At 39.5% G+C, this 25,595-nt stretch overlaps 1 protein-coding gene across 1 annotated transcript in view; it reads right to left on the minus strand.

Moving 5' to 3' along the window:
* The window catches only part of NIPAL2 (NIPA like domain containing 2), an 82,223-nt gene that overhangs the window by 10,233 nt on the left and 46,395 nt on the right, over window positions 1–25,595 (minus strand). The window contains exons 5-7 of the mRNA XM_042972969.1: window positions 15,824–15,945; window positions 9,084–9,180; window positions 1,621–1,756 (exon numbers count right to left, since the gene is read on the minus strand). Coding sequence (XP_042828903.1) covers window positions 1,621–1,756; window positions 9,084–9,180; window positions 15,824–15,945 — 355 coding nt within the window. The remainder of the gene's footprint in view (window positions 1–1,620; window positions 1,757–9,083; window positions 9,181–15,823; window positions 15,946–25,595) is intronic.

Genomic DNA, 25,595 nt, shown 5'->3' on the forward strand with positions numbered 1-25,595 from the left:
GAAGTGAGTCAAGCTGCTGGACCAGTATCACACTGGAGCTGATTCATTAGGATAGACCCTAGAATCTGTTAAATATCATATCTGGGGAATAGTGTAGCTATCCATTGACATGCCACATGCCAAGAAGGAAGATGGAGAAGTAAAGGAATGTTTAATGTTTCAAAAACAATGCTCCGTGCTCCAGCTGCACAGCACATGTGGGGAGCTCAGTTTCGCACTCTGGCCACCAGCGCGACTCAGGTTCCCACAGTGAAGCCGTGCTGCCCTGTCATTGACGTCAACTGAGCAATTTTAAAAAGCACTGACGTTTAGGTCCTGTCCTAGCACAATTAAAAAGAAATGCTTTGTGGGTAGATCCCAGGTGTGCCTGAGCACACGTGTGTGTACATGCATGCATGTATATGTGTGTGTGTACATGTACCTATCTATGAACAAACAGACCACTCCTCAGGCGGTTTTGATGGGTGGCCAGTTCTACAGTTCTAGTGCATTCACGGGGCATCAGTGTAGAAGAGGCAGGGACTGGGACAAGGGTGGTGGGAATGCAGGGTGCCTTGGGTTGTACCTGCCTCTTAAATTCATAAAGCTGAGTTTAAAGCTAACGATGCTAATCACCAAATTCCAAAAAGATGTTATAGCCGTGCTGATGAATTCGGAAGAATAAAGGGAGATGAAACAAAGTGGCAAGGCTCAAGCATTAGAAACACACTCATTCTCATAAGGAAATGACAAATGAAACAGTGACAAAACACTGGGTTTTTCCAGTCACTCTCCACCTTCCTTGCAACAGGCCCATGTCCGACCCAGAACTATTAGGCTTTGCTGCTAGCATCTATGGAGGGAACTCTTCCCTAAACTCTTCCCGAGTTTAGGCCCTGATTTCCCAGCTGGCTCCGGGATGGAGCTTTTGCACAGCATTTTGGGATAAACAGAAAACTTTCTGGCTGGCTAAAGACAGCCTCGCAGGCAAAGGCGTAATCATGATGTGAAACGGAGGGGAAGTGACTGGAGCAGAAGGAGGTGGCGGAGGGTGGGGGGGAGAGAAGAACAGAAATTTAAAATGTTCCATGTCACCACTCTTAGGCCCCAAGAGAAACATAAAACAATCATTCTGCGATCCCATGGGTACAAAGAAAATTCTGGCCAAGGATGCAAAGTTCTGGGGAAAGGATTTCCCTCCCGGCCAAACGTCTGGTTTTGTCCATCCCTGGGCAATTAATGAGCATGAGCTAAGAATGAAGGTGAAGGGTTCATGTATTTCCTATATTTAGAATGAAATCCTGGATGTGGACCTTCCCCTTTGATTTATTGCTAATGACAACCTGCGTACGATGGATATTAATTACAAGCAGAAGAGCATCAGGAAAGTATCAAAGTGCACTTAGCTAGATTGCGGCCATACTTTAGAACTCACAAGACATGAAGGCAAAGCTTAGTAAAAACTTATTATTGGACGCGAAGGAGAAAGCAAGGCGTGCTGGCTGAGGACAAGCTGAAGGCCCTTCACCCTCAGAAATCAGTTACACCTCATTTTAATTATCCACGGACGCCAATAAAGATTAATGCTCAGGGAAGCACGGGAATGTTGAAAGATTAGTGAATAGGTAGAAGCTAACTTACTTGACTTGGAAAACACAAGACGCTATCATGATGATAAACATGATATAGAAGATGGGATAAGTTAGTTGCATTTTATCCATCACAGAAAAAGTGATCATGCCTGAGACTGCTTTTACTGAAATGACAGTCAACGAGGCTGAAAAAGAAAACAGAAGACACAAATAAAATACATTTTTGAGACAGAATTACCAACAAATATCTGAAGCTTACACAGTAGAGTGGTCAATACTCCAGTCATGCTTTCAGGACGCAGGCTTGTGAGAGGTGGGGGTAGGACGTGGCTCCGGACAAGGGGTAGCCCGGCCGCTCAAGCCGTGCGGCACTTTGAATTTGCCTAAATCAGCTAAAGATCTGCTACGCGACTGGGTGCTTTTTATCTTGGGAGCAAGATGCTTATTTTCCAGCCCTCACTGCTGAAAGAATGTCGCAGAGGTTATAATTACTAGGAGATGGGAGAGGAGAAAACAATGAAGGTGGGGGAGAGAAGCAAAGTCAGACAGTCCTTGTGACATGAGTGGGAAAATAACTATTAAACGATACTGAAAAATCGAAAGCCAAATAGATGAGAAAACTGGAGAATGGAAAGTGACTCCCTCTGTGAGTTTACTAAGAATTGTACTGAGTCTATGTCTGAGGCTTTTTGTTCATAAATGTCTAGAAGTCTCATGAAAAAAAAATTTTTTTGAAGACAGTAATAGGAAGCAGGACCGGAGCTGAGTATCCATCTCTCAGAGTCAACCATAAATCTAAGGATTACATAAGCACTTTCTATTTATACTCTTATGCTAAAGAGGAACCTGGCCTTAGGCAAACCAATTTTTCATAGGTTCCAAATAGCAATGAAGAAGTGACTTGATAAGGTTATAATATGAAAGCAATGAGGCATTTTCTAGAAACACCATGTCTCTGTAGGAAGAAAATAGTGTTTTCTTTTGGTTTTAGGTTGCTTAAATTTAATGTCGCATCTAATTCCGTAACTAAGCTGAAACCTACAGAAAGTGAAAAAAATAATTTTTACATGAAATCAAATAACTCTAAGTCAAAGGCAATGAGAACAAGAAACATTTTCTTTGTGCTGTTGGTCTACCTGGTCATGATATATCTGAGCTTTATCCCTTTTAGCTTTTGAAAAGGCATTATATAGAGAGAATGTTTAAAATAGCAGCTGATGGCCAACCAGGGAAAGCCTCCTATAACCTCCTTTTCCAAAAACTGAAAATATACTTCAACTTGAAGAGTACCAGGGCACACTTCCAAATCAGGCATTTTCCTTTCCATTAAAAATCGTAACAGAGAACAGGTGACAAATTCTAAAAACAAACCCCCAATCTGAACAAAGAGGCCCTTACAACTGGGTCCCTCTTCATCTTTAAATAGCTTTTGACCTGATCATCTTACATGTTTTCTACAGATTATGACAATAGTCCTATCTCAGCTAATCTAGGAATTTTATCTGCAGTGATGTGTGCCACTTGATGGTTTACGTTTGTAAGGTTAGCTCTTGAGGGACCTTGATTTCCTCTTCAAAATTTTGCTTGAAATTAGAGTACAATGTGGTTATGGCCTTGTGGTCTGAACAGCCAGGTTTCCCAAAGGGATCATTAATGGGGAAGGAGTTGAACACACTATTCCATTAGCCTCAGAACCTCAGGATTGCAAAGGCCCTTCAAGGTCATCTAATGCAACTACCTACCATCTGATGTTAAATTATACTTGACCGCAAAACAAAAACAAAACTAGACTTTTTATTAAATAGCTAAACCAACTATTGGTTTGCTAATATAGTTAATCACTGTATTTCCAAAGCATGTACAATCACCAACCAATTAATCACTCTTTATTGTAACTCTGCAAGTTATTTCTAGGCTGGTGACAAGTACTTCTGTTTTATTTTTGGGTGGGAATGTGGTTGGTGAGGACAGATAAAAATACAAAATTTAATATGCTATCATTCTAATGTATACATAAAAAATATAAAGTGCTTATATATTTTCTATTTTTATATACAGAAAAAAAAAGCTAGGAAAAAATGCCAGAAGAAACAATGTCAAGATCCTATCGGTAGTTATCTCTAGGCACTGGGATTATGAAGAACATTTAAAGTCATTTTTTAAAACTATAAAAGTTTATATGTTCCTTTAAGAAAATTTGGAAAAATGCAGAAAAGCCTGGAAAGAAAAATGAAAATCACCTGTAATCTCAACACTCATCCCCAAGTCATTTTTAACATTTGGGAATATTTCTTTGTAGCTATTTTCCTGTCTCTGGATATGAATACATTATAACATATGTATATACATATGTTATATATATATAACAAATAGTATATACTATTTAGGAACCTAGTTTCAACTGCCATCAAGTATTTTCTATGCCATTAAATATTCTTCTGAGCATGATTTTCATCAGCTGTGAAGTATGCCTTTGCATGAATTATACTTCATCTTGGTAATTCCCTATTTTTTGCATATTTAGGTTATTTAGGTACATCCTTTTTTTTTTTTCTGGAATTAAAAATGAGGTTGTGATGAATATCCCTGAACATATATCTTTGCAAAGCACTCTGCCAATTGCCCTAGGAAAATGAGCTATGGGGCGGGGGAGTGGGGGGGGGGGGGCTCTGTGACAGATGCTGTTCTTCTGAAATATACTGGCAAGCTGCCTTCTACAGACTATCAGTCACATTCCCATAGTACTGTGAGGCAGTGCTCAGTTACATGGATTTTTACCTTTTTCTTGATGGCCCTCTCTGTTTTTCTTATTTCTCAACAATAGACATGTATTGCTTTCGTCATCACAGTGGTACTGCTTTTGCCTGACATAGCTGACCTGTGTTTGAAATCTGGCCTTCTCGGTTTCCTCCGACTTCATCAACTGTTCCTTCCAGAGACTTTCCCAAATTGCTACCAATGTCTCCTTATTAGAGCCACAAATATTTCACTTATTAATTTGGCTTCCATAATCTGAGTATGCTAAGCATAGAGAAGGACTTCCTAGCTTTCTCAGCTTCCTGATCAGTTGAAAGCATCTTTTTAAAAAATTTTTATTTATTTATTTTGAGACAGAGAGCGGGAGAGGGGCAGAGAGAGAGGGAGAGACAGAGACTCTCAAGTAGGTTCGGTACCATCAGTGTGGAACCTGATGCGGGTCTCGAACCCACAAACCGTGAGACCATGACCTGAGCTGAAACCAAGAGTCAGACGCTTAACCAACTGAGCCACCCAGGTGCCCCTAGTTGGAAGTATTCGGTTGGGAGTTTTAAGACTTAAGAAAGACTGCAGCCACAGGCCTGGGGAGCCCCTCACCAGAAGCCAGTTTAAAGACTTCCTGGTTGCCCTCACTTTCTATTTTCTTTTTAGTTCATTTTTTTTTTTTATCTATCACATGAACAATATTAACAATAAAGTAAAAACAAATCCACCTGCATACTATTGTTACCTCTCACTCATCTCCAGCGTCTGCTTCATGCGCGCTTTTAATCACAACGAAGGTAGGTACCGTGTTGTGTGCTACATTTTCCATTTAATTTGACACTCTAACTATTTTTCAAAGCGGCTACATGGTTTCCATAATCATTTTTTCTTGTAGAAGTCATCAGTGATCATTGTAAAATGCCTAACCAGCACAGATAAGTATCAAGGGAAGAGTGGGCAATCTTTTCCTCATTTCTTAGTATGATGACAGCACTTGTGCTATTTCTCCAGCATGCAGACTTCAGCTTTTGGTTTAAGAGAAATATATTTTTCCAATTTCCAGAAACAGAGACTAGAATGGTGGTTGTCAGGGGCAGGGAGTAGGGGGAAGGGAGTGATGTAGGTCAAAGGGTCTAAATGTTTAGTTTAAGAAGAGTAAATTCTGAGGATCTAAGACACAGCATGGGGACTACAGTTAATAATGCAGTATTGTATACTTCAGAGTTGCTGAGAGATCTTAAGCATTTTCATTACACACACACACACACACACACACACAGTTCACTATGTTAACTATAGGGGGTGATAAATGCATTCATTATCATGAGCTCAGTAATCATTCTGTGATGTATATGCGCATCAAATTACCACGTGGTGTACTTGAATACATACACTCTATGTGTCAATAATTTCCCAATAAAGTGAAAATTATTAAAAAGAGAGAAATATGTTTTTAACACAGATATCTTTCTATTCTGATTACATTTCAAATTCTTTATTAGGAACGGATATTAAATTTTAACATGTCTTTTCAGCATCTGGATATTTACATGATATTTCCCTTTTTGAGCCATTAACATGATGAACTATATCAATGGATTTCTTCTTCTTTTTTTTTTTTTTAATGTGTATTTATTTTTGAGACAGAGAGAGACGTAGCATGAACAGGGGAGGGTCAGAGAGAGAGGGAGACCCAGAATCTGAAACAGGCTCCAGGCTCTGAGCTGTCAGCACAGAACCTGATGCGGGGCTTGAACTCACGGATGGTGAGATCATGACCTGAGCTGAAGTCCGACGCTAGCCGACTGAGCCACCCAGGCGCCCCATATCAATGGATTTCTTAAAGAACCATGCTTTCATTCCCATAATTAATTTGGTTAATTCAAATGTTTTCTCTGTGCTCACTGTCCTCAGTTCTAGGTAATTACATACAGTATAACTAGAACAGACATGGCTGTGTCCTCACAGAACTGATTAGGTGGAGAAGATGAGCAATATCAGAATGTAAATATGTAAGTAGGATATGTAAGCATAAATTGTAAGCGTTACAGAGAGAAAGAACCGGCTTCATTAAGACCACTTGGTCATGAAGTATGTTGGGTTTTTTTTTTCTGGATTCTACTTGCTAATTTTTTGAGACTTTTACATTAATATTGAGTGGGGAAATTAGTACAGGGTATTCTTACTGTGTGCTACTTGGGATCAGTATTGATACTCATTATGTAAACAAAATGGGAAAGCTTTCTTCTTATGTCCTCGAATAGTGTGAACAACAACAACAAAACAGAATCTGTTTCTTAAAGATTTAACCTTCTAGGTTGAAAGTAAAGATGGGGGGTGGGAGGGTGGGGAGGGTGGGTGATGGGTATTGACGAGGGCATCTTTTGGGATGAGCACTGGGTGTTGTATGGAAACTAATTTGACAATAAATTTCATATAATAAAAAAAAAAGAAAATCAAGTATGTAGGCCTGATTCTTTTCAGGATGTAGCTTTTTAAACCGTTCTTCCATGTCCTCCATATCTATTTTCCTTTAAAAAATAATCAATTTAATCAAATTTTCATCTTTGTTGTTGCTTTTATTTCTAATTTTGTATATTTGAGATTTTTCCTTTTTTTTTTTTGTCTTATGAAGGATATATTTTAACGTCTTTTAAGAATAGATTCTTGGGTTTATTTATCAATCCATTGTTTTTCTGTGCTCTATTTCATTAATTTTTACCTTTATTAATCACTCCTTTCTGCTTGCTTCAGCTTTATTTCAGTGTTTTTTTCCCTCCCGTTTTGAGCTGAGTGCTTGACTTACATTTAATGTAATGAATTTCCTTCTGAATACAGCATTAGTCATAAACTACAGGTTTAATATTAAGTGTTTTCATAATAATTTAAAAATATATGCTGCAATGAAAGCTTGGTTTCTACTTGGGCCCAGCTGCAGTTTAAAAGTAGTGTCAGCATTTCCAGATGTTACAGTTTTACTGGTTTCTGTTATTTTTGTTATTATTTTCTGTTTTTATTTCACTGTGATCTGAGAATGTGGTCCATACTTCGACTTCCTGGAATTTATCAAGGATTTCTTTGTGGGCAATTACACAATTGACTTCTGTAAATGTCACACAGGCACTTGAAGGCAGGTGTATGGTCTGTTTTCAGGATTTAGAGTTCAACGTTAGAGCAGCGTTGAGGACTCATTCTTCTGTCCTTATAGATCTTTCTGTCTACCTACCTTCCATGAACTAAGAGAAGTCTTCTACTCCTCTCATATTTCTATTAACATCGTTTTCAAAAGAGCTGCTGCCTGAATCTCCTGAGGGCCCCTGGCCTTGGTGTCTCCCCCTCCCAACCCTCAATTCTGCCACGATGAGCAGCTAAATACTAATATGGGGCCTCCAGGAGCCTTTGCTTCTGCCTGGATTTTAACTTAGATAGTAATAGTATGCCCTTTTGCTTTCTTTTACTTTCAGTCTGAGTTAACTTGTTTTAGATGACATTTATGTATGAAGTCAGAGTATTTCACAACCAGCAAGGGCCGGTTAGAAAGGTCACCATTTCTACAACTCTTGTGGAGCTAAACCAGAGAACTGTGGATGAATCCAATTTCAGAATCTTTTTTCAAAATCAATTTGGGAATTTTTCTGAAGCCCAATATGGGAATCTTTCTTTATTATTAGGTGAATTTACCCTATTTACATTTATGATCATAAACTGCTATGTATGATCTTAATTCTGTTATCTTATTTTCCTATTTAAAATGTCCTTTATTTTCAATATTTTCCTATATAATGTGCATTTTATCTCTTAGTTGTTTGCTTTTGTTCTCCCTATCTGGCAATTTGGAAAGAAACAACAGTAAAGTTCTTCTTCCATTCTTTTCATCAACAGCATACCTGACTGTGGTATAAATTCATTTCTACAAGTAATTATCACAAGTACAAATCTTCCAATTCAAAGGAGAGAACTAGTTTGTGAAATGAAGATGGACAAATGAAACTCAGCCCCTCCTTAGCATGAAGGTTGCTGCCTGTCCCAGTGGTATAGGTATAATCTACAGAATCATAGCAAACAACACACGACGTATGGTTCATTTTATTGGCAAGGAAGAGGAAAAAAAAGAATTATAAATAACTTTTTAAAAGGCAATTTTCCAAGTGATTAGTGAGAGCTCCTAGTGTTGATTTATATGAAGACATGTGTGTGTGTGTGTGCATGTGTGTGTGTGTGTGTGTGTGTGTGTGTGTGTGTGTGTGTGTGTAAGAGGAGGGGGAAAGGGCAGATTTAAAAATACACAGTGGGCTTACAGAACCAACAGTTTTAAAATCCTGGGAAAAAAGGAAATGGGTAGATAAACAATGAATGAAAGAAATGTTGTATTTAAGAAAATCATACTGCTTACATTTACATTTCATATTAGCCATATTTTGGTAAGTAATTCCTGATAAAAAAGTTTCAATTGGGATCATTCTTTTGTTCCTCTTTTAATATTTTCCAATTACATCCTAAGAAACAAAATCCTCCAATTGTCAGAGAGCAAATAAAATTACTCAGAAGTAAAAACGCTGACATGTTTTTAAAGGAACTAAACAGACACCACTTGTAGATATGGATGTGCAAAATACAGTTTGCGTGATTGAGCCTGGGTTTCTTTCTGCAGATCAGAGTTGAAAAGTAGAAACAATGAGAAAGGAACAGAATGCTTAAGTGTTCTCCTTCAAACCTCTTTTTTCACTTAGCATGGTTAGATTGGAGAATGAGAGAACAGTACGTTCTTACCTAGAAGTGCCACCAGGCTTAGCAGGATCACCATGTGCTTCATTGCTTTTCTTTTATGGAAATAGAGGAGGGTGCAGAAAATTAATATTTCGAAAATCTAGAAGTGAAAAAGACGCAAAAGAGTAGAGTATAAATTATTTTACACACAGCCTTCTGAATGCCACACTTCTCTTTCTGGTTTTGCAACAGTTCGTTCCCCTGTGAGAATTGAGGGTGCCTGGCGTTCCTGAGGACAATTACAAACATATGAGGACACTATATGGAACCTCAGCCATCCAGACCCAGAGCTCTAACCTCACCTATATGCCAACGATGCCGAGATCGGCAACCCTGATCTCATTTACCCAACTATCTTCTAGACATCTCCACGCGTACATTTAATAGCATAGCACACAAATGCGGGCAGTAAATTCCTGAAGGCCTTCCTTCCCCACCTATCCCTCGTGGGGCCTTCACCCCTGCAATGAATGGCCTCACCACACACCTTTTGCACCAGCCAGCAACTCCTTCCTTTCCATCACTCCCCGCCGCCCTCTCCCTGACCACTGCAACAGCTTCCAATTCGTCTCGGATTCTACTCTTGCCTCTACAACCCAGCCATTCAGCGGCCAGAGGAATCATTTAAAAGCACAATTTGAATAATGAACTAGGTCATTCATAGAGAATGTATATGATACACATATAAGGTATTTACATAATATGACAAGTAGTCATGTGCCCTGCACCTAGCCAGAGAAAGAGAACCTACCCATACTTTGAGGTCTCCTGTGCACCCCACCCCAATTGCACCCCCCTCCTCCTCGGCTCTCCCCAGCAACCACCACACTGAATTCTGTGTTTACTCTTCATTTTCTTTACGGTTTACCACCTTTCATGTGTCTCCCAACAGCGCCTTGTTTATTTTTGCACATGTCTGGACTTTATACATGCAGAATCATACTTGGTTTTGATTACTTGCTTTTTTCCCCCACTGTGCATTGTTTATGAGATTTATCCAGGATGATACATGTAATAGAATTATATATTATATCCAGTCATTCCTCTGCTTAAATCTCCTATGGTTTTCTATCACATTGAGAATAAAATCCTGGATGGCCCACCTCTGCCAGGCACAGATCCCCCACCCCCTGCCAGTTCTCTGCAATGCTCAGATTGCTCTTGCCTTTGCACTAACTGCACTAACTGTTGGAGTTGCCTGGAATACGCCTTCCCTGATCTCCCTACAATGGCTCCTTCTAGTCACTCTAGTCACTCAAAGGAGTCACTCAGCTTACACATCACTTCCTCCAAGATGTCTTCTCTGACTGCTCTAACAGAGCCACCCCTCATTTACTGTGGAGTGTAGAATATTTCCTGTTCATGCATTTGTATGTTTCTTGTCTGTCTCCCCAACTAGCACATCAGTTCTATGAGAACAGGGACTTTATCTGTCCTGTTTGCTACTGTCTTTAGTGCCTGGGAACAGTCGGCTACTCAATGAGTATTTATGGAATTAACGAATAAATTACACCTCAAATTTATTATGAACACCTTGCCAAAAACCAAGACTCAATGTCTAATAAACTGAGTGTTCAATAAATATTAATTGACTGAATGTCTAAAATTTTCCTGCCCATAAGAAAACTCTAATGTAACTTTGAGTTCTCAGTTTTATTTTTGTTTTCACTTTTTTCTTTTTTGAAGTCCTTAAGATAGCCTGATGCAAGTAATTTTTTTTCAAAGAGGTAGTATCCCTGGCCTGAAATCGTAAATATGAATGTTTACTTTTCTGACATAAAAACACCACCACTAATTTTTTCCTTAAAAATTACTAGAGTTACGGACTTCAGTACATTCAGGACTATATTTTACTTATGGAGCCATCTCTAAATCAACATGAATCTCTACTGTTTCAGTTCAAGGTTTGCTTTTTTCTTTGTTTAATCCTCTGTGGGCATGGAAAGCAGCAAGACCATATCTTCCTCATTTAAAAACCTTTCATCTCATGTGGAAGATTAAGTCATCCCTCAGCTTTTTCCTGGTAAATTAAACCAATTACTTTAACTTTTTCTTAAAGGACTTTTTGCCAGGTCTTTAATTGAATCAAGCCATGCTACAAAGGCTATTAAACTCCTATCACTTTGTCTTCCCCCAAACTGCCATCACAACATGGGTTGGGTGTCCCCACCTCTGTGCAGTTCATCAATCGTTAGCAGAAATACCCGTCGGCTTCACTCCCCTCTCAACCACAGGCTTCCATTTCTCACACTGACATAAACAACTCACGGCAGCATTTGGGACCACTGTATTTGTTGCTGGAAAGAAGGTGGCTCAGCCTGCATTAATGCACAGAGTGTCTTAGCTAAATCTGTTAGCAGGAGGATTATTAATTGGGGGGAAGGGAGAAATGAGGGTAGTTATCAGTTCTAAATATCAAATATGACTTTCTTTCTTTCTTTCTTTCTTTCTTTCTTTCTTTCTTTCTTTCTTTCTTTCCTTTCTTTCTCTTCCAAATTCCATCTCTGTGGTTAACACGAGCTCCTATGACTCACAGAATGGCTGTCATTGCCCTCCATTCTGCCTTGTGGCAAGAGGTCACGGAGCTCCCAGGAATAAAATATTCAAGCAGCATGAATTAATGTTAATTTTTTTTCCTAGCAACATTTCTCCCCCTCTCTGAAAATATCACTGTTAAAGCGGCTGTGATTTCTACAGGTTGCTGAGACCCAGGGAGAGGCTGCTTTGCTGATTGCTGTCTCAGAGGTCAGAAATAATAACGGCACTTAACTGCAGGCTCACCACCCGCTCTGCCTGTGCCAATTCACTCAATCCTCACAACCTGAGGAAGCAGGCACTATTTTACAGATGAAGAAACCAAGGCTCAGAGGGGTTAAATGACGTAGGTCTGGTAGGCAGAATAATGGCCTCCCAAAGACGCCCATGTCCTAATCTCTGTAACTTGTGTGTATGTTACTTTACATGGCAGAGGGGCTTTGGAGATGCAATTAAGGCTATGGACCTTGAGATGGGGAGATTATCCTGGATTATCCAAGAGGGCTCAAAGTAATCATACGAGTCCTAAAAAGCAGAGAACCATCCCAGGCATGGTCAGAGAGAGATGGAACATGAGAAAGAACAGCGTCAAGGAAGGCTGGTGGCCTCTAGAAGGTGGAAAAGGCAAGGAAATGGATTCTCCTCCAGAGGCACAGGCAAGGAATATAACCCTGCCAATACCTTGATTTTAGCCCAGTGAGACCCGTGTTGGACTTCTGACCTTTAAAACTCTAAGATAATAAATCTGTATTGCTTTAAGCCACTAAGTCTGTGGCAATTCGTTATGGAAGTAATTGGAAGCTAACTTAGGTTCTGGTATCTGAAGTCCTTCCAGAAGAACAGAATCTTCAGGATGAGTTTTCTGAATTGACTGGGTTTTTCTGGATTGGTTCTCTCATCTAATTAGATTTAAAGGCACTCATCACCCTGTTTTTGGTGGTAAGGAGTACTGGCGGGCCAGGGGATGATGTGACAAAAGAGATACAGGCTCCTGGGCCTTGTTTCTGAGGCTTCTACTTCACGCAAGCCTTAAACGTAACACGAACATGGACGTTCCATGGACATCCATCTGGTGCCGGTAAACACCCGAGACAGGGAGATGCTGTTAGCCAGCCTGGGATACAATTTTACAATCCTCTTTTGAGAAATGTACAGCTTATTCAGACTCTAAAATGCTTTCTTATTCATTTGAGTAGTTATTTGATCAGTCCTAAAAAGCAATTCAGGTACTGCATTTCTATTCAGTGTAATACAAGAGTAGCTAGATGAATGATCCTTCAAAGAATAGCCTTAATTGCTGTAATTATGATCTCTGCAGTCATGGTTTGCAGAAAAAGCATGGAAACCTCCATCTCTAAGGATTAAATATTAATTACCTCGATGTTTAAGCCAAACTTAAACATCGATGTCAGATTTAAGCCAAACTTCAGCTCAAGAGCTTAGCATGTAATTGGTAACATCTAGAGTCTTTAGAGAGGTAACATAAAATGGATTAAATTCCAAACTAAGATAATGTAGATATATTCCCTTTAGGGTCTAAAGCCAATAGTGTTAATTCAAAAAAAATTTTTTTAAGGTTTATTCAGTTTTCAGAGACAGAGACAGAGCGTGACAGGGGGAGGGGCAGAGAGAGAGAGAGAGAGAGAGAGAGAGAGAGAGAGAGAGAGAGAGAGGGAGACACAGAATCTGAAGCAGCCTCCAGGCTCTGGGCCGTCAGCACAGAGCCTGACACGAGTTTCGAACTCACAGACCGTGAGAGGCGCTCCCCCATAGTGTTATTCAAATGTGACTTTATTAAAGATTTATTTTATGCTACTTTATAATATCTGGAATTAGTTACATTTTTGGATGACATTTACTTTCAAATATACTTTCATTATTTTATGGGAATATGGGTCTCTCCCAGGGCTGTAAAATTCCTGTTACAGGACTTCTTCTCTATACCCTGGATGTCCAGTCTGTTGAATGAACTAGTGAATAAATGAATGAATGAATTTAAGAGTTGACTTTGGAAAATGGCAAAATACAAGTAATGTCAGAGTTTCTTTTGTGGAAATAGAAGGTTTAAGAAAGAGTAGTTTCGTTCTTTTAAATGTTTTCTCTGGTGTTAAAATAATATAAGACACGTCATCATCAAACACTGCTGCTTATTCCAGGAAATCAAATCTTGCTGCATATTTAATCTCCCAAGGATTCAACTCGGGCTATTCATTTTCTGGTCACCGATTGGGTGACCCTTTTCTTACTGGATGAAGAATCTGTTTTGCCTGTAGGCAAATAATAATAATACGTTGGTAGGACTTCAAGCCTCAGCTATCATGAAAATGGATTTGATTGATAAAATCTGTGATTGTTAACGGGCTGGGTCTGCTGGACAAGCAGGAAGTTACAATGGGGCAGAGGAGAGACACAAAGAATGACAGACCTGAAGAAGGCTAATCTGAATTAGGCAGTCCAATCCTAAAGTCTGATGTACAGGGGAAGGGGAGCCTTCCAATATAAAAAGGAGGAGAGTTCAGGAGAGAAGACACTGAGTTCAATTTTTGAGACGTTACATTCGAGGAACCCATGACACATCCAAGACAGGGATGAGCAATCAGTGGACAGATGAGAACACAGAACTGCAGCTCAGAAGACGCCTGGGAGAGAGATGTAGACTGGATTTAGAAGTCTTTCTAAAGGATGATGGGGGTTGTCAATGAGATCACACTGGAAAACCTTGGAAGAATATGTAGCATGAAGAGATCAAGAGTGGTTGGCATGAGAGAAGGATGTGCCCACCAAGAGTATTGGATAGCCTAGTCAGAGAGGAAGAGGAGAAATCAGGAAAATAAATTGAGGAAGCCACGGAAGAGAGGGGTTCAAGGAGAAGATGGTGGGTTATGAGTAAATGCTGCACAAGGTTCAAAAAACAGCAGGACCAAAAAAGCAATTCCATTTGGCAATTTGTTGAGGGGGGGGCACGGATCTATCAGATGATAAAGAGTGAGGAGTGAATAGGAGTTGGGAAAGTAGAGGGGAGAGTAGAGTGGAAGGGAAATAGGACAGTTAATTGAAGAGTGTGTATGGATGAGGATTTAAAAACAAAAACAAAAACAAAAACAGAGAAACCTAATTATCTTTGTTTAAGTAAAAGAAAGCAGTATAGAGGGAGACTAGAAAGAGAAAACACCTGTAAGCATTTGTGTTCTGGTGGTCGGAATTATATATCAGAGATGGTGAGATATATAGAATTCCTGTCACAAAGATTAAGGACTGCCAGATAATAATGTAATATCATATAGTTCCCACTGTAATATCCTGGGTTACACTTAAAGCAAAGTTCACCAGTAAACATGTCCCTGCAAATGCCAATGGCACAGTTTTGAATAACAGGTATATGAAGTAGGGTCATACTATTTTACCTATTTCAATGGCAGAGGACTAGATCAGATAGCTTTTCAAAATCATTTCTGATGCTAAATATGTATGATTCTCTGTGCTTTGATTCTTCTTGTTGAATTCACAATTATTTTACTAATATAGTTCTCGGTTAAAGGTCACGTAGTCTATCCCAGTTTTCTTCTTACCACCTGCCCCTCCTGGAATACGCTTTTTCTTCAATATAAACTGACTTCTGAAACAAGTTACACATCAACCACCACAAGCACGTTCTCTCTATACTCACGGGGTACAGCCACTACATCAAATAAAGTATCCCAGTTAGTGGCTTCAAATTTCTATATCAGCTCATTCCATTCTTTCTTTTACACATCTCTCAGTATTATCCTTCTGCTGTCTACTTCTCCCCAGACAATCTGGTACATGTTCTCAATGAACATTTTTTTGAAGAAAATATCTATCTTGAATTAAAGCCAATGAATTAAAATGTGTCTTCAGGTATTTCCCTTTGACCTGGGAAGAGAGGTTTTTGGGGTTTGTGTTTTTACTTTGAGTTGTCCTAAAACACATTGCTTTGGAATTTGTTGGATTAAATATTGTGGAAATTGTTCCAGTGACAGGTCAAGAATAGGATACTTGGGAAACTGGGGGTGCTCTATTGCTGATTTAGTGTTTCAAATACTTTGGTATTAGTCAAATCTATTTATGGTTTAATGAGATATTAATGTTGAGAGGCAAAGATTATATTCATTCTCTAACATCTGTAGGTACAAGTGGCCTAGATAATATAGTTTATGGGATAGTAAAAACATTTTTTTAATTCTTACCACATAAATCAGGAACTGCCAGCCAACAAAGTAATACTGTACTGTTCTTGCAGAGATAGACTGAGTTCTATTTGGAGCAAAGTTCACCAATAAATAGGTTCCTGCAAATCCCAGGGTCATACCTTTAAATAAAATTGAAAAGACAAACCAAGTTGAAAAGGGATATTTAAGCCTTTTTGTCAATGCAAACATTACCTATAGACGGAGTATTGCTTGTAAAAATGCCTACAGCCCCTCCCTGTTAAAATACAATTCATCAAACCATCCCTAGATAGCATCCTGCATTCACATGATAGCATTATCTTTAAAAGGGGGATAAGGGCCAGGGAAAGGATGGGGTAGGACATGACTTCTGATTTTTCTTGTTGTTTCAGATGAATCCTTGCCTCCTCAGAAAACCTTTCCCCAAAGATGGGAAAGATCAGAACACGTGCATTTGGAGACATGAAAACACATCCAAGCTGGCTGTTTGTTTCCACATGGACCACTAAGAAAATGATAGATCCATCAGAGCCCAGAGAGTGGGGAAGTTCAACACCTGATGATCTACTCACTCATCTTTGCAGCTTTTACACACACACACACACACACACACACACACACACGTGATTTTACACTTTGAAACTCTGGTAAAAGAGCACCTTAATCATTGCCATTTATTAGAGACCTTTTAACAGAAATGACAAAGGTGAATGCTGACTTTGCTGTAAGATTTATTTAATCCAATTTAGAATCTAGAATTCTAGGAGTAACTTAGTAAAATATCACATTATAAACCTATGTAAGCCATGTGTTACTGTCATGCCTTTCACATTACTTAAAATAATGGAGGAAACCTCATCAGGGAAATACAAATCAAAACCACACTGAGATACCACCTCATGCCAGTCAGAGTGGCCAAAATGAACAAATCAGGAGACTATAGATGCTGGAGAGGATGTGGAGAACAGGAACCCTCTTGCACTGTTGGTGGGAATGCCACTCTGGTGCAGCCACTCTGGAAAACTGTGGAGGTTCCTCAAAAAATTAAAAATAGACCTACCCTATGACCCAGCAATAGCACTGCTAGGAATTTACCCAAGGGATACAGGAATACTGATGCATAGGGGCACTTGTACCCCAATGTTTATAGCAGCACTCTCAACAATAGCCAAATTATGGAAAGAGCCTAAATGTCCATCAACTGATGAATGGATAAAAAAATTGTGGTTTACATACACAATGGAGTACTACGTGGCAATGAGAAAGAATGAAATATGGTCCTTTGTAGCAACATGGATGGAACTGGAGAGTGTTATGCTAAGTGAAATAAGCCATACAGAGAAAGACAGATACCATATGTTTTCACTCTTATGTGGATCCTGAGAAACTTAACAGAAGACCATGGGGTAGGGGAAGGGAAAAAAAAAGTTAGAGAGGGAGGAAGCCAAAACATAAGAGACTCTTAAAAACTGGGAACAAACTGAGGGTTGATGGGAGGTGGGAGGGAGGGGAAAGTGGGTGATGGGCATTGAGGAGGGCACCTGTTGGGGATGAGCACTGGGTATCGTATGGAAACCAATTTGACAATAAATTTCATATTAAAAAAATAATGGAGGAAAGAAATGTGTATGGGAAGAGGGGCCACATAAGGAGGAGTAGAGGGAGGCCTTGACCTTGCAAATAACACTGAAGACTGCTTATTTATTAATAATCAGCAAAGAAAAATGATATATGTAGCATTTTTCAGATAGCACCCTTGAAAACATAATTCAACTTGTTTCATAACTGAGGTCAGTGTTGTTGTGTATATAATTTACAACCAGCACTGACTCCAACCTGAAGCAATTTGGTTTGTCTATAAAATCTCACAATTCAAAGACACCAATTTCCTGTTCCTCTTAATCAAATGATTTAGGGTTTTGAACTCTAGTTTTTGAGAACAAATAGCATTTGACTTTTCACACAAGCGAGACAATAGCTATTCAAGGTATTGTAGAAGCTATAAAATAAGCTTCTTCTAATGTAAGAACTTACTCTGTAATACTTTGTGAAGGCAGAAATTACATACAAAATTGTAAAAGCTATTTCTAATGAGAATTTTAAAAATGAAAAAACAATATACATTATTAAGCATTGCAATAAAGAGAAAATAATAAAAATCGTACATAAGAACTTGGGCAAAATTATTGTTCAGCCCTGTCCTTTCTTTGGAAAAGAAAAAAAGATCTTGTAAGAAAATTGTTCAATATTAGGTTCCTAGGAGGATGGAATGAAAAAACACACACACAGTTTTCTAAACTTGGTATACTGAAGTAGAATAAATCCATTGAATACAACTTAAAAATCTCAGAGACTTCCAACTTCCTTTTGTGAAGTCCAAATTTCTTATTTTTATTGAATTCCTCTGCCAGTAATTTTTTTATCTCCTATAACTGTATCTAGTGTCAATTAAATTTCTTTTTTTAAATTTTTTAAATTTTTATTTATTTATTTATTTTTTAATATATGAAATTTATTGTCAAATTGGTTTCCATACAACACCCAGCGCTCATCCCAAAAGATGCCCTCTACAATGCCCATCACCTACCCTCCCCTTAAATTTCTTTTTTTAAAGTTAGATTTGAATGGGTAACGTAAGGTGAAAAAAATTTGAAAGACACACAAGGGTGGTGAGTGAAAAGTTAAATCTTTCTCACACCCTTATGGCACACTAGTTCCCCTCCTGGAAGTTAATACTGCCACCAAATCTTAGATTTCCTTTTCCAGGGATGTTTTATGCAGGTGTGTGAGAGACTGCATAAGTTTTGGTTTTCTACACAAATGATAGCATATTATACACATTTGCTTTTGTTCTACTTAACAGAATATCTTGGAGAACATTTCACATCAGTGTATGTAGGACAGCCTCATTCTTTTCAAGTCTGCATAATATCTCATTTTTGGATGTTGCATTATTTCACTTGACTTTCCAAAAGGGTCCCTGGTTCACATCCTGACATCTCCTTTCTTGCCTCACATCTGCTTCCTCATTTGCATACTGTGCCCATTTTCACCAAGGTAGATCTTCGCTCCATTTCAAAACTCCTTGAACTCAAATGAAATGACTGATGATTTTACAATTGTACTTTCAAAGTACTTTTGTACATACATTATTTCACTTGAGCCCCATATCAGTGGGAATCTAGTAAAGAACTCTATGGCAGCTCAGTAGGTCGCACATTCTTTCTTTTTATAATTTTAATTTCAGCTTCCTGTGACAATTACAAAGGCAGTTCTAGAGAGCTGCTACCTGTTATATGCTTGTCTACTTGGTATCATTTGTATTTGTGTGATTCACTGTCTCCTGTATGGATCATGCGCACATTTTCCCTAAGTGTGTAAAAGTGTTGAAGATAGTCATTAGCAGCTCCTTAAATAAATTTCCTTAAAATGTATTTATAGCCCATCTTTTTCTAAAAGTGGCCTCTAAAAGATGTCATTTCCTGATTTTTTTTTCTCAGTGAAGCCACACATATTCTTTCATTTGAAAGACACAGATTTCTAAGTTAGAAACTTGCTAATTTACCTTCTGCTGGCCCACTTGCCCAAGGGAGTAATCTGGTAGCATAAGATACTCCAGGAAGGGAAGCAGCCCTTGGCATGCCCTTTGCCCATGGAAATGATTAAATTACAGATCAAAACTTGGATCATGAAAGGCTAATCCATGCTGAAACTGCCCCCACAGATTTCAAATTTCGCTGCTACTTGCTGGCTGGAAGAGCTTAGGCATATTATTTATCCCTCTGTGACCTAGTCTCCTCATCTCTGGGTACAATGAACTTATCACACCTGCTAGACTCCAGAAGTTGGCTGAGCAAGAGGCCAAATTCAGCTCTGGAGAGCTGAATAGATTTGAAAGCTCACCCAGAAGCCTGATGTGACAGAGGACCCTGGAACAGATCTACCTCAGGATACAGACCACTGGGAGTCAAAAGCTATTTCAGAAAAGCTTAAAAATTAATCCCAAACTGGCAGCTCTTTCTGCCCCTGGGTCCTGTCCCTGGGCTATAATAAAAGCGCCTTTTTGCACTGAAAGTATCTCAAGAATTCTTTCTTGACTATTCACTCAGCAGCCCCACAACATTTCTGGTACCCAACCTAGGGCTGTTCTTCTTGTCTAGACTTCGAGCCTTGGTACAAACTTAAGTTACTCCCTCTTTTCTTTTACTTTAACTCCAGGGGCTTTTCAAGAAATATGGTCTTATTGGAACAATCTCATGTTGACTGCTCTGGCTGCAACCCTCGAGCCTGTGACTACTCTCCAGGGAGGATAAAGACCTGCCTTTTGACTGGAAGCTAGTACCCTGGCCAGAATGGTAACAAGACCCAGAACCTGATGCCCTCTCTTTATCCACCCCTCCTTTTTTTTTTTTAGACAGAGAAAGAGAGAGCGAGTGTGAGCAGGGGAGAGGAGCAGAGGGAGACAGAGAGAATCTTAAGCAGGCTCCACACTCAGCACGGAGCCTGACACAGGATTTGATCCCACAACTCTGGGATCATGAACTGAGCCAAAATCGAGAGCAGATGCTCAAACGACTAAGCCACCCGGGCACTCTTATCCCTGTTATTATACAAAGCATGGGACAGACACCTGTCACTAGGATTGCTGACAACCTTAAGACTTCCATGCGAGGTTTCCTCCTCATTGGTCCAATGTGATCCCCTCCACATCCCTGGTCTAGCCACTTCTGGCCATGAGACCACTGGGAACCAGCCAAAACCAATGTCAATATCAACTGAATTAAGACCCAACTGGGGGCCATTTCCTGGGAAGTTGTCTGTAAAGTTTACATGTATTGTACATGTACAATACATGTAAAACATGTATTGGAATGTCACTTAGACCATGATGGAGTTCTATCTTTACTATTCTTCATCAATGTCCCCTACTAACTACTTGAATTACAGTATTAGGTAATTTCGCCTTGTAGAACTTTTTTAGTGTCTCCCTCGGTTAAAAATGGCAGGTTCTCCAATTTGACAGTAAATTTCATATGTTAAAAAAAAAAAAAAAAAAAAAAAAAAAAGATAAAAAAAAAAAAAACTGAGAACAAACTGAGGGTTGATGGGGGGTGGGAGGGAGGGGTGGGTGGGTGGGTGATGGGTATTGAGGAGGGCACCTTTTGGGATGACCACTGGGTGTTGTATGGAAACCAATTTGACAATAAACTTAATATATTGAAAAAAAAAAAATGGCAGGTTCTCCATGGTATTTCAGTCTATTCACTGGCACCAATTTGTAGTCTAGAATGCAATGGGGGAATTGCAGGGATATTGACATCTCTTCAGTAGACAGGCTGGTATTCATTAACAACTTTTTCAGGGAAGCTCTGGTTGCTCTGAACACTAGGAACCCTTGATATGACCCTGAGTGGAATGCCATCCAACAGTCAGGGGGATTATGGTAATGGACTTTTCTTCTTCATTCCCCAAAAACTCCCCCTTGGGATGTCTCTTAACCCACTGGAGACAATTTGGATTGCAAGATTTAATGAAGAAAGGACTCATCTTCTTCTGCAATAACACATACCCTCAGTACTCCATAGGAGACAAAGAAAAATGGCCCATTAACAGATACTTAAACTTCAATACTATTTATCAATTAGAATTTTTTTGTAAATGTCAGGGAAAATGGATTGAAATCCCATATGGCCAGGCCTTTATGGTGCTGTACCCAAACTCTGATCTGTCCATATTCTTTTACAGGGCTTGAGGACCCCCCTCTCCTCACCCTCGACCCTCAACCCACCAGCTCAGCTGCCTTGGGCCCCTCTACCACCTTACCTGTGTCTTGTCCTGTTCTCTATGTGCCAATCCTTTGTCTCCCCTGTAAACAAGTTGCTGCCAGGATCCTGTACATGCCTCTCTCTTTTTCCTGAATTACTCATCTTTGTTTACTTCTTCTCAAAATATATCTTGAGAGGACGAAACAAATGAGGCTTCTTATTGCATGTGGGGGCTTCTGCCTGAATTATTAATGGCTATGATAATTGGAGCCAATTGTCTGTGGTAGTCACTAAACCTCAGGACAGGGGCTTAAAGAATATTCCCAAGCAGAGGCCAGAACTCCTTTTGTTTCAGGGAGATTCCCTGTCTTCTCTGGCCTGACACGGATTGGCTGTTTTCACCTTTTGTCGGTGGAAAGAAAATATGTGTCTGTTCATCTGTCTGAGCTTGGTCTTTAGGACCAGGGATCCTCTTTGTCTGCCCTCGGGCTGTTACCTGCCTCCAGCCTTGCTAGCAGCACCTCACCTCTTCTGCTTCCCCTGCCCTCCTCCTGTTTCTGCACAGCCCAAATAACCTGCTCCTATACCATCCCCCGTGCCTCTGGTGTTACTGGCTCCTGCTCCTCCTGCCCTGCTATCAAAGAGCAAAGAGTACCCCCTTGGACTTAAACCACCCACTTCAGATTTCCCCAGGTAAAAAACTGACAGCGGGGAACAAATTGATTGACTTTTAAGTGGACCTAGGTGCAACATATTCGGTAAACTAATTTAAGTTTGTTGGATTAATTAAGATAGACATGTCCTTAGAGTTATCAGCATGAAATATAAAACTTTTATTCTACCAAGGATTACTGAAAGTTAAATAAGCCTGTGTTATCTTTGTTGCAATTTGTCAGCAAAAAGATGACTTAAAATGACGGTTAATTTTGTCTTAAAGTTCTCATGGGTAATTGTTAAAAAAAACCCAACTAGGTTGAATAAATGAAAATGTTTATAACTTTCAAAGTCTTTGATAATCTGAAACTTTAAAGTTTTGCTTGTATGATGGATTGGATTCATTGGCTATCTAAGTCTTTTCCAACCAAGATAAAATACTAACACATTAATTACTAAACATACGTTTGTGCTTTTGGTTACTTACAGCAGAGAAACTGAGGATACTTGGGTCTGTTGGTAAACATGCTTTATGCTTTGTTGAAATAGTGGATGGCTCCACTTTCCTTATGATCTCGTTAAAAAAAAAGTATTCAAAATTGTATCTTTAATATTATAATCCAGGGATGATCATGGACTGTCACTGGGGCTGTCTCTAAAAGGGTAACAATCCAGTTTGAGAATGGAAGGACTGAACAGGAAGGAACTGGTTGGTGTTTTCTGACTGCCTGGTGAAGACTTCTCCCCACTGGTCTTACGAAGACAGAAGAAAGGAAGTAACACACTTAACAGAACACAGAGAATGCTAGTGGCACTATGTTTGCTACCCACTGCTAATCTCAGCAGACTAGTGCACAAAGCACCAAGAGCTGAGCCTCAGAGGGAACCAAAGATGGAGCAGTCAGGCAGCTGTGGGTGAGCGGCAGGTGGGGTCAGTGAATGGGTGCTGGACATGATGCATCTGCCACCCTCATGGCCAGTCCTGTACAAAATATACTTTCTCATCAAATACAAACTCAAGTCACTTAAATTTCTACAGTGATCTTGTGGGACTTTCAGATTTAGCTTGACACAATACACAAATGTTAATAAAATTTCTTCCTATAAACCTGTCACATATGCACAACAGGGAAACAAGCTCATCTCTGCTCTTTAGAGTAAATGGGCTAGGTATGGTGGGAAGGTACATACCAAGTGAGGGTAATCTTTTTTTTTTGGAAGTGGTGTTCTTAAAACTGTTAATTTCATTGACAAGTTATGGTTGACATGAGAGTTACATTACATCACCATCATACTAAAATGTGATGATAATAATAATAGTAATACCTAATACTTCTAAGCACAATTCTAAATGCTTTATATATAATTAACTTAATGCTTACAGCAAATCTGTGAAAAATAACTATACTGTTAAAGTATTATACTATATATGTGCTATATAATGATCTTGTTTGGGATGTTCTTGCTAAGTGGAGAGCTTGGATTAAAACCTAGGTAGTCCATTTGCTTAACGATTACACTCTCCCACCTCTTGTATCCATAAAGAGCCAGGGCTGATGAACGGACAACTCAGGGCTGTCATTCACGTTGTAGGCTCAGTGGGTGGTGCCCCAGCCTAGGTATACAGCCCAGGAGCTGTACAAAGCATAACCTAAAGCGAGATGCAACATCCCCACTGGGGATAGACAGAATCAACTCTCCCTGGCAGTGGTCCCTGGGCTTCATGACTAGCCCTGAGGTTCCTTTAGAAAAGCATCTTCAAACTGGTATTCCCTGGAACCAGCTTCATAAGGCAGATGCTCCACCAAAAAGAGTCTCAAGTCAAATCTATTTGGGAAGAGATGAGTTAGACAAACTTGAATAGTTCTTTTACTAGAAGACCCCCTCAGATCCTCAATGTGCTAGTGTTCACTGTGAATCTCCTAGAAGAGGATATGATTGTAATATTTTCTAAACATATCTGACCATTTATATCATCCTGAGGAGTGTTTCGAGGAATATTTTATACTTTGGGAAATGCCTGACATTTAACTGGATCCAGCTGTGAGAACACAGCCTCTGTTTCAAGAGGCTACTGATCTTCTGTTGTAAAAGTCTCCTATGGATACTTGTGGGCTAAGAATGAAGTATAAAAGTGGTCAAAGGGAAAACAGCCTGGAATCAGGTTCCTCTGATGCTTCTGTTCACTGGCACCTAGAAGCTGACTTCCTCACGTATGGAAGCCTTGGGTTCTAAGATCTTTTTGTACAGTTCTTCAGCTGACATCTGGTTTCCCAACCCACCCTTCCCCTTAGGTAAAACCTGAAATACCCCACTCCCCAACTGGATGCCAGCTAGTTTTAATTGACTAGTGTCTAGCTCCTGGACTCTGGCTTGACCTGACTTCTGGTAGCCTTAAGAGTTTTTTAATGTTCAGCTAACCTGATTCCAACACAAATATTGCAGTCTAATTCTCTTGGTCCTTATGGTATGTCTCCTGATCAATGGGGGTCTCGCTGTTGCTTTTGTGACCAGGAGTCACAGAATAAACTGGTTCCCTTAACACCAAACCATTTGGGATGTCTTCCCCTCAGAACAATCTCTCCAGATTCCTCAGGCTCATAGTAGCTATATATATATATATATATATATATATATATTTTTTTTTTTTTTTTTTTTTTTTTTAGAAAGAGAGAGAGCAAGCACACACATGCCTGTGACTGGGGGAGGGGCAGAGGGAGAGAGAATCCCTAAGCAGGTCCCTTGCCCAGTGTGGAGCCCAGCGCGGGTCTCAATCTCATGACCTTAAGATCATGACTGTGAGATCATGACCTGAGCCGAAATCCAGAGTTGGACGCTTAAGCCACTGAGCCATCCAGCCGCTCCATAATACATAAATCTTAAAGAAGCCCTGGATTGGGAAGTCTCAATAATGTAGTGAATCCAAATAGTCCTGAACCTACCATCAGAAAGTCTCCCATTCTTGAGGTAACCCTGAAACCAAAATAGCCAATCTGTTCCCTCAACTAGAAATGATGGTTTGTTTGGCTAGATTAGTATTCTAGATACTAGCCCTAAATCAAGCTGACCATTTGGTGTGGAAGAAAGAAGGAAAGAGATGGTCTTCATGTCATTTTTAATCTCTTGACATTCTATCCAGGGAAACCATTTATAGGTGACTTAAAATAATCAAGTTACTGGTCTCTGAAGAGTACTGATGAATTGACTGTCATTTTTTTTTTTTTTCTTATGATGATACTATCTGGACTTAAGTCAATTAGGTTCTCACAGCCTATTAGATTTAGTACTTTTGATGACTAAGGGAGGAGAGAGGGGGAAATACTATAGGTTTTGGCTGAATGAAGGGGAGAGAAATCTGGTGCTTTTTAAAG

This window comes from Panthera tigris, chromosome F2 (genome assembly GCF_018350195.1).
Source record: "Panthera tigris isolate Pti1 chromosome F2, P.tigris_Pti1_mat1.1, whole genome shotgun sequence".
NCBI classification, from domain to species: Eukaryota; Metazoa; Chordata; class Mammalia; order Carnivora; family Felidae; genus Panthera; species Panthera tigris.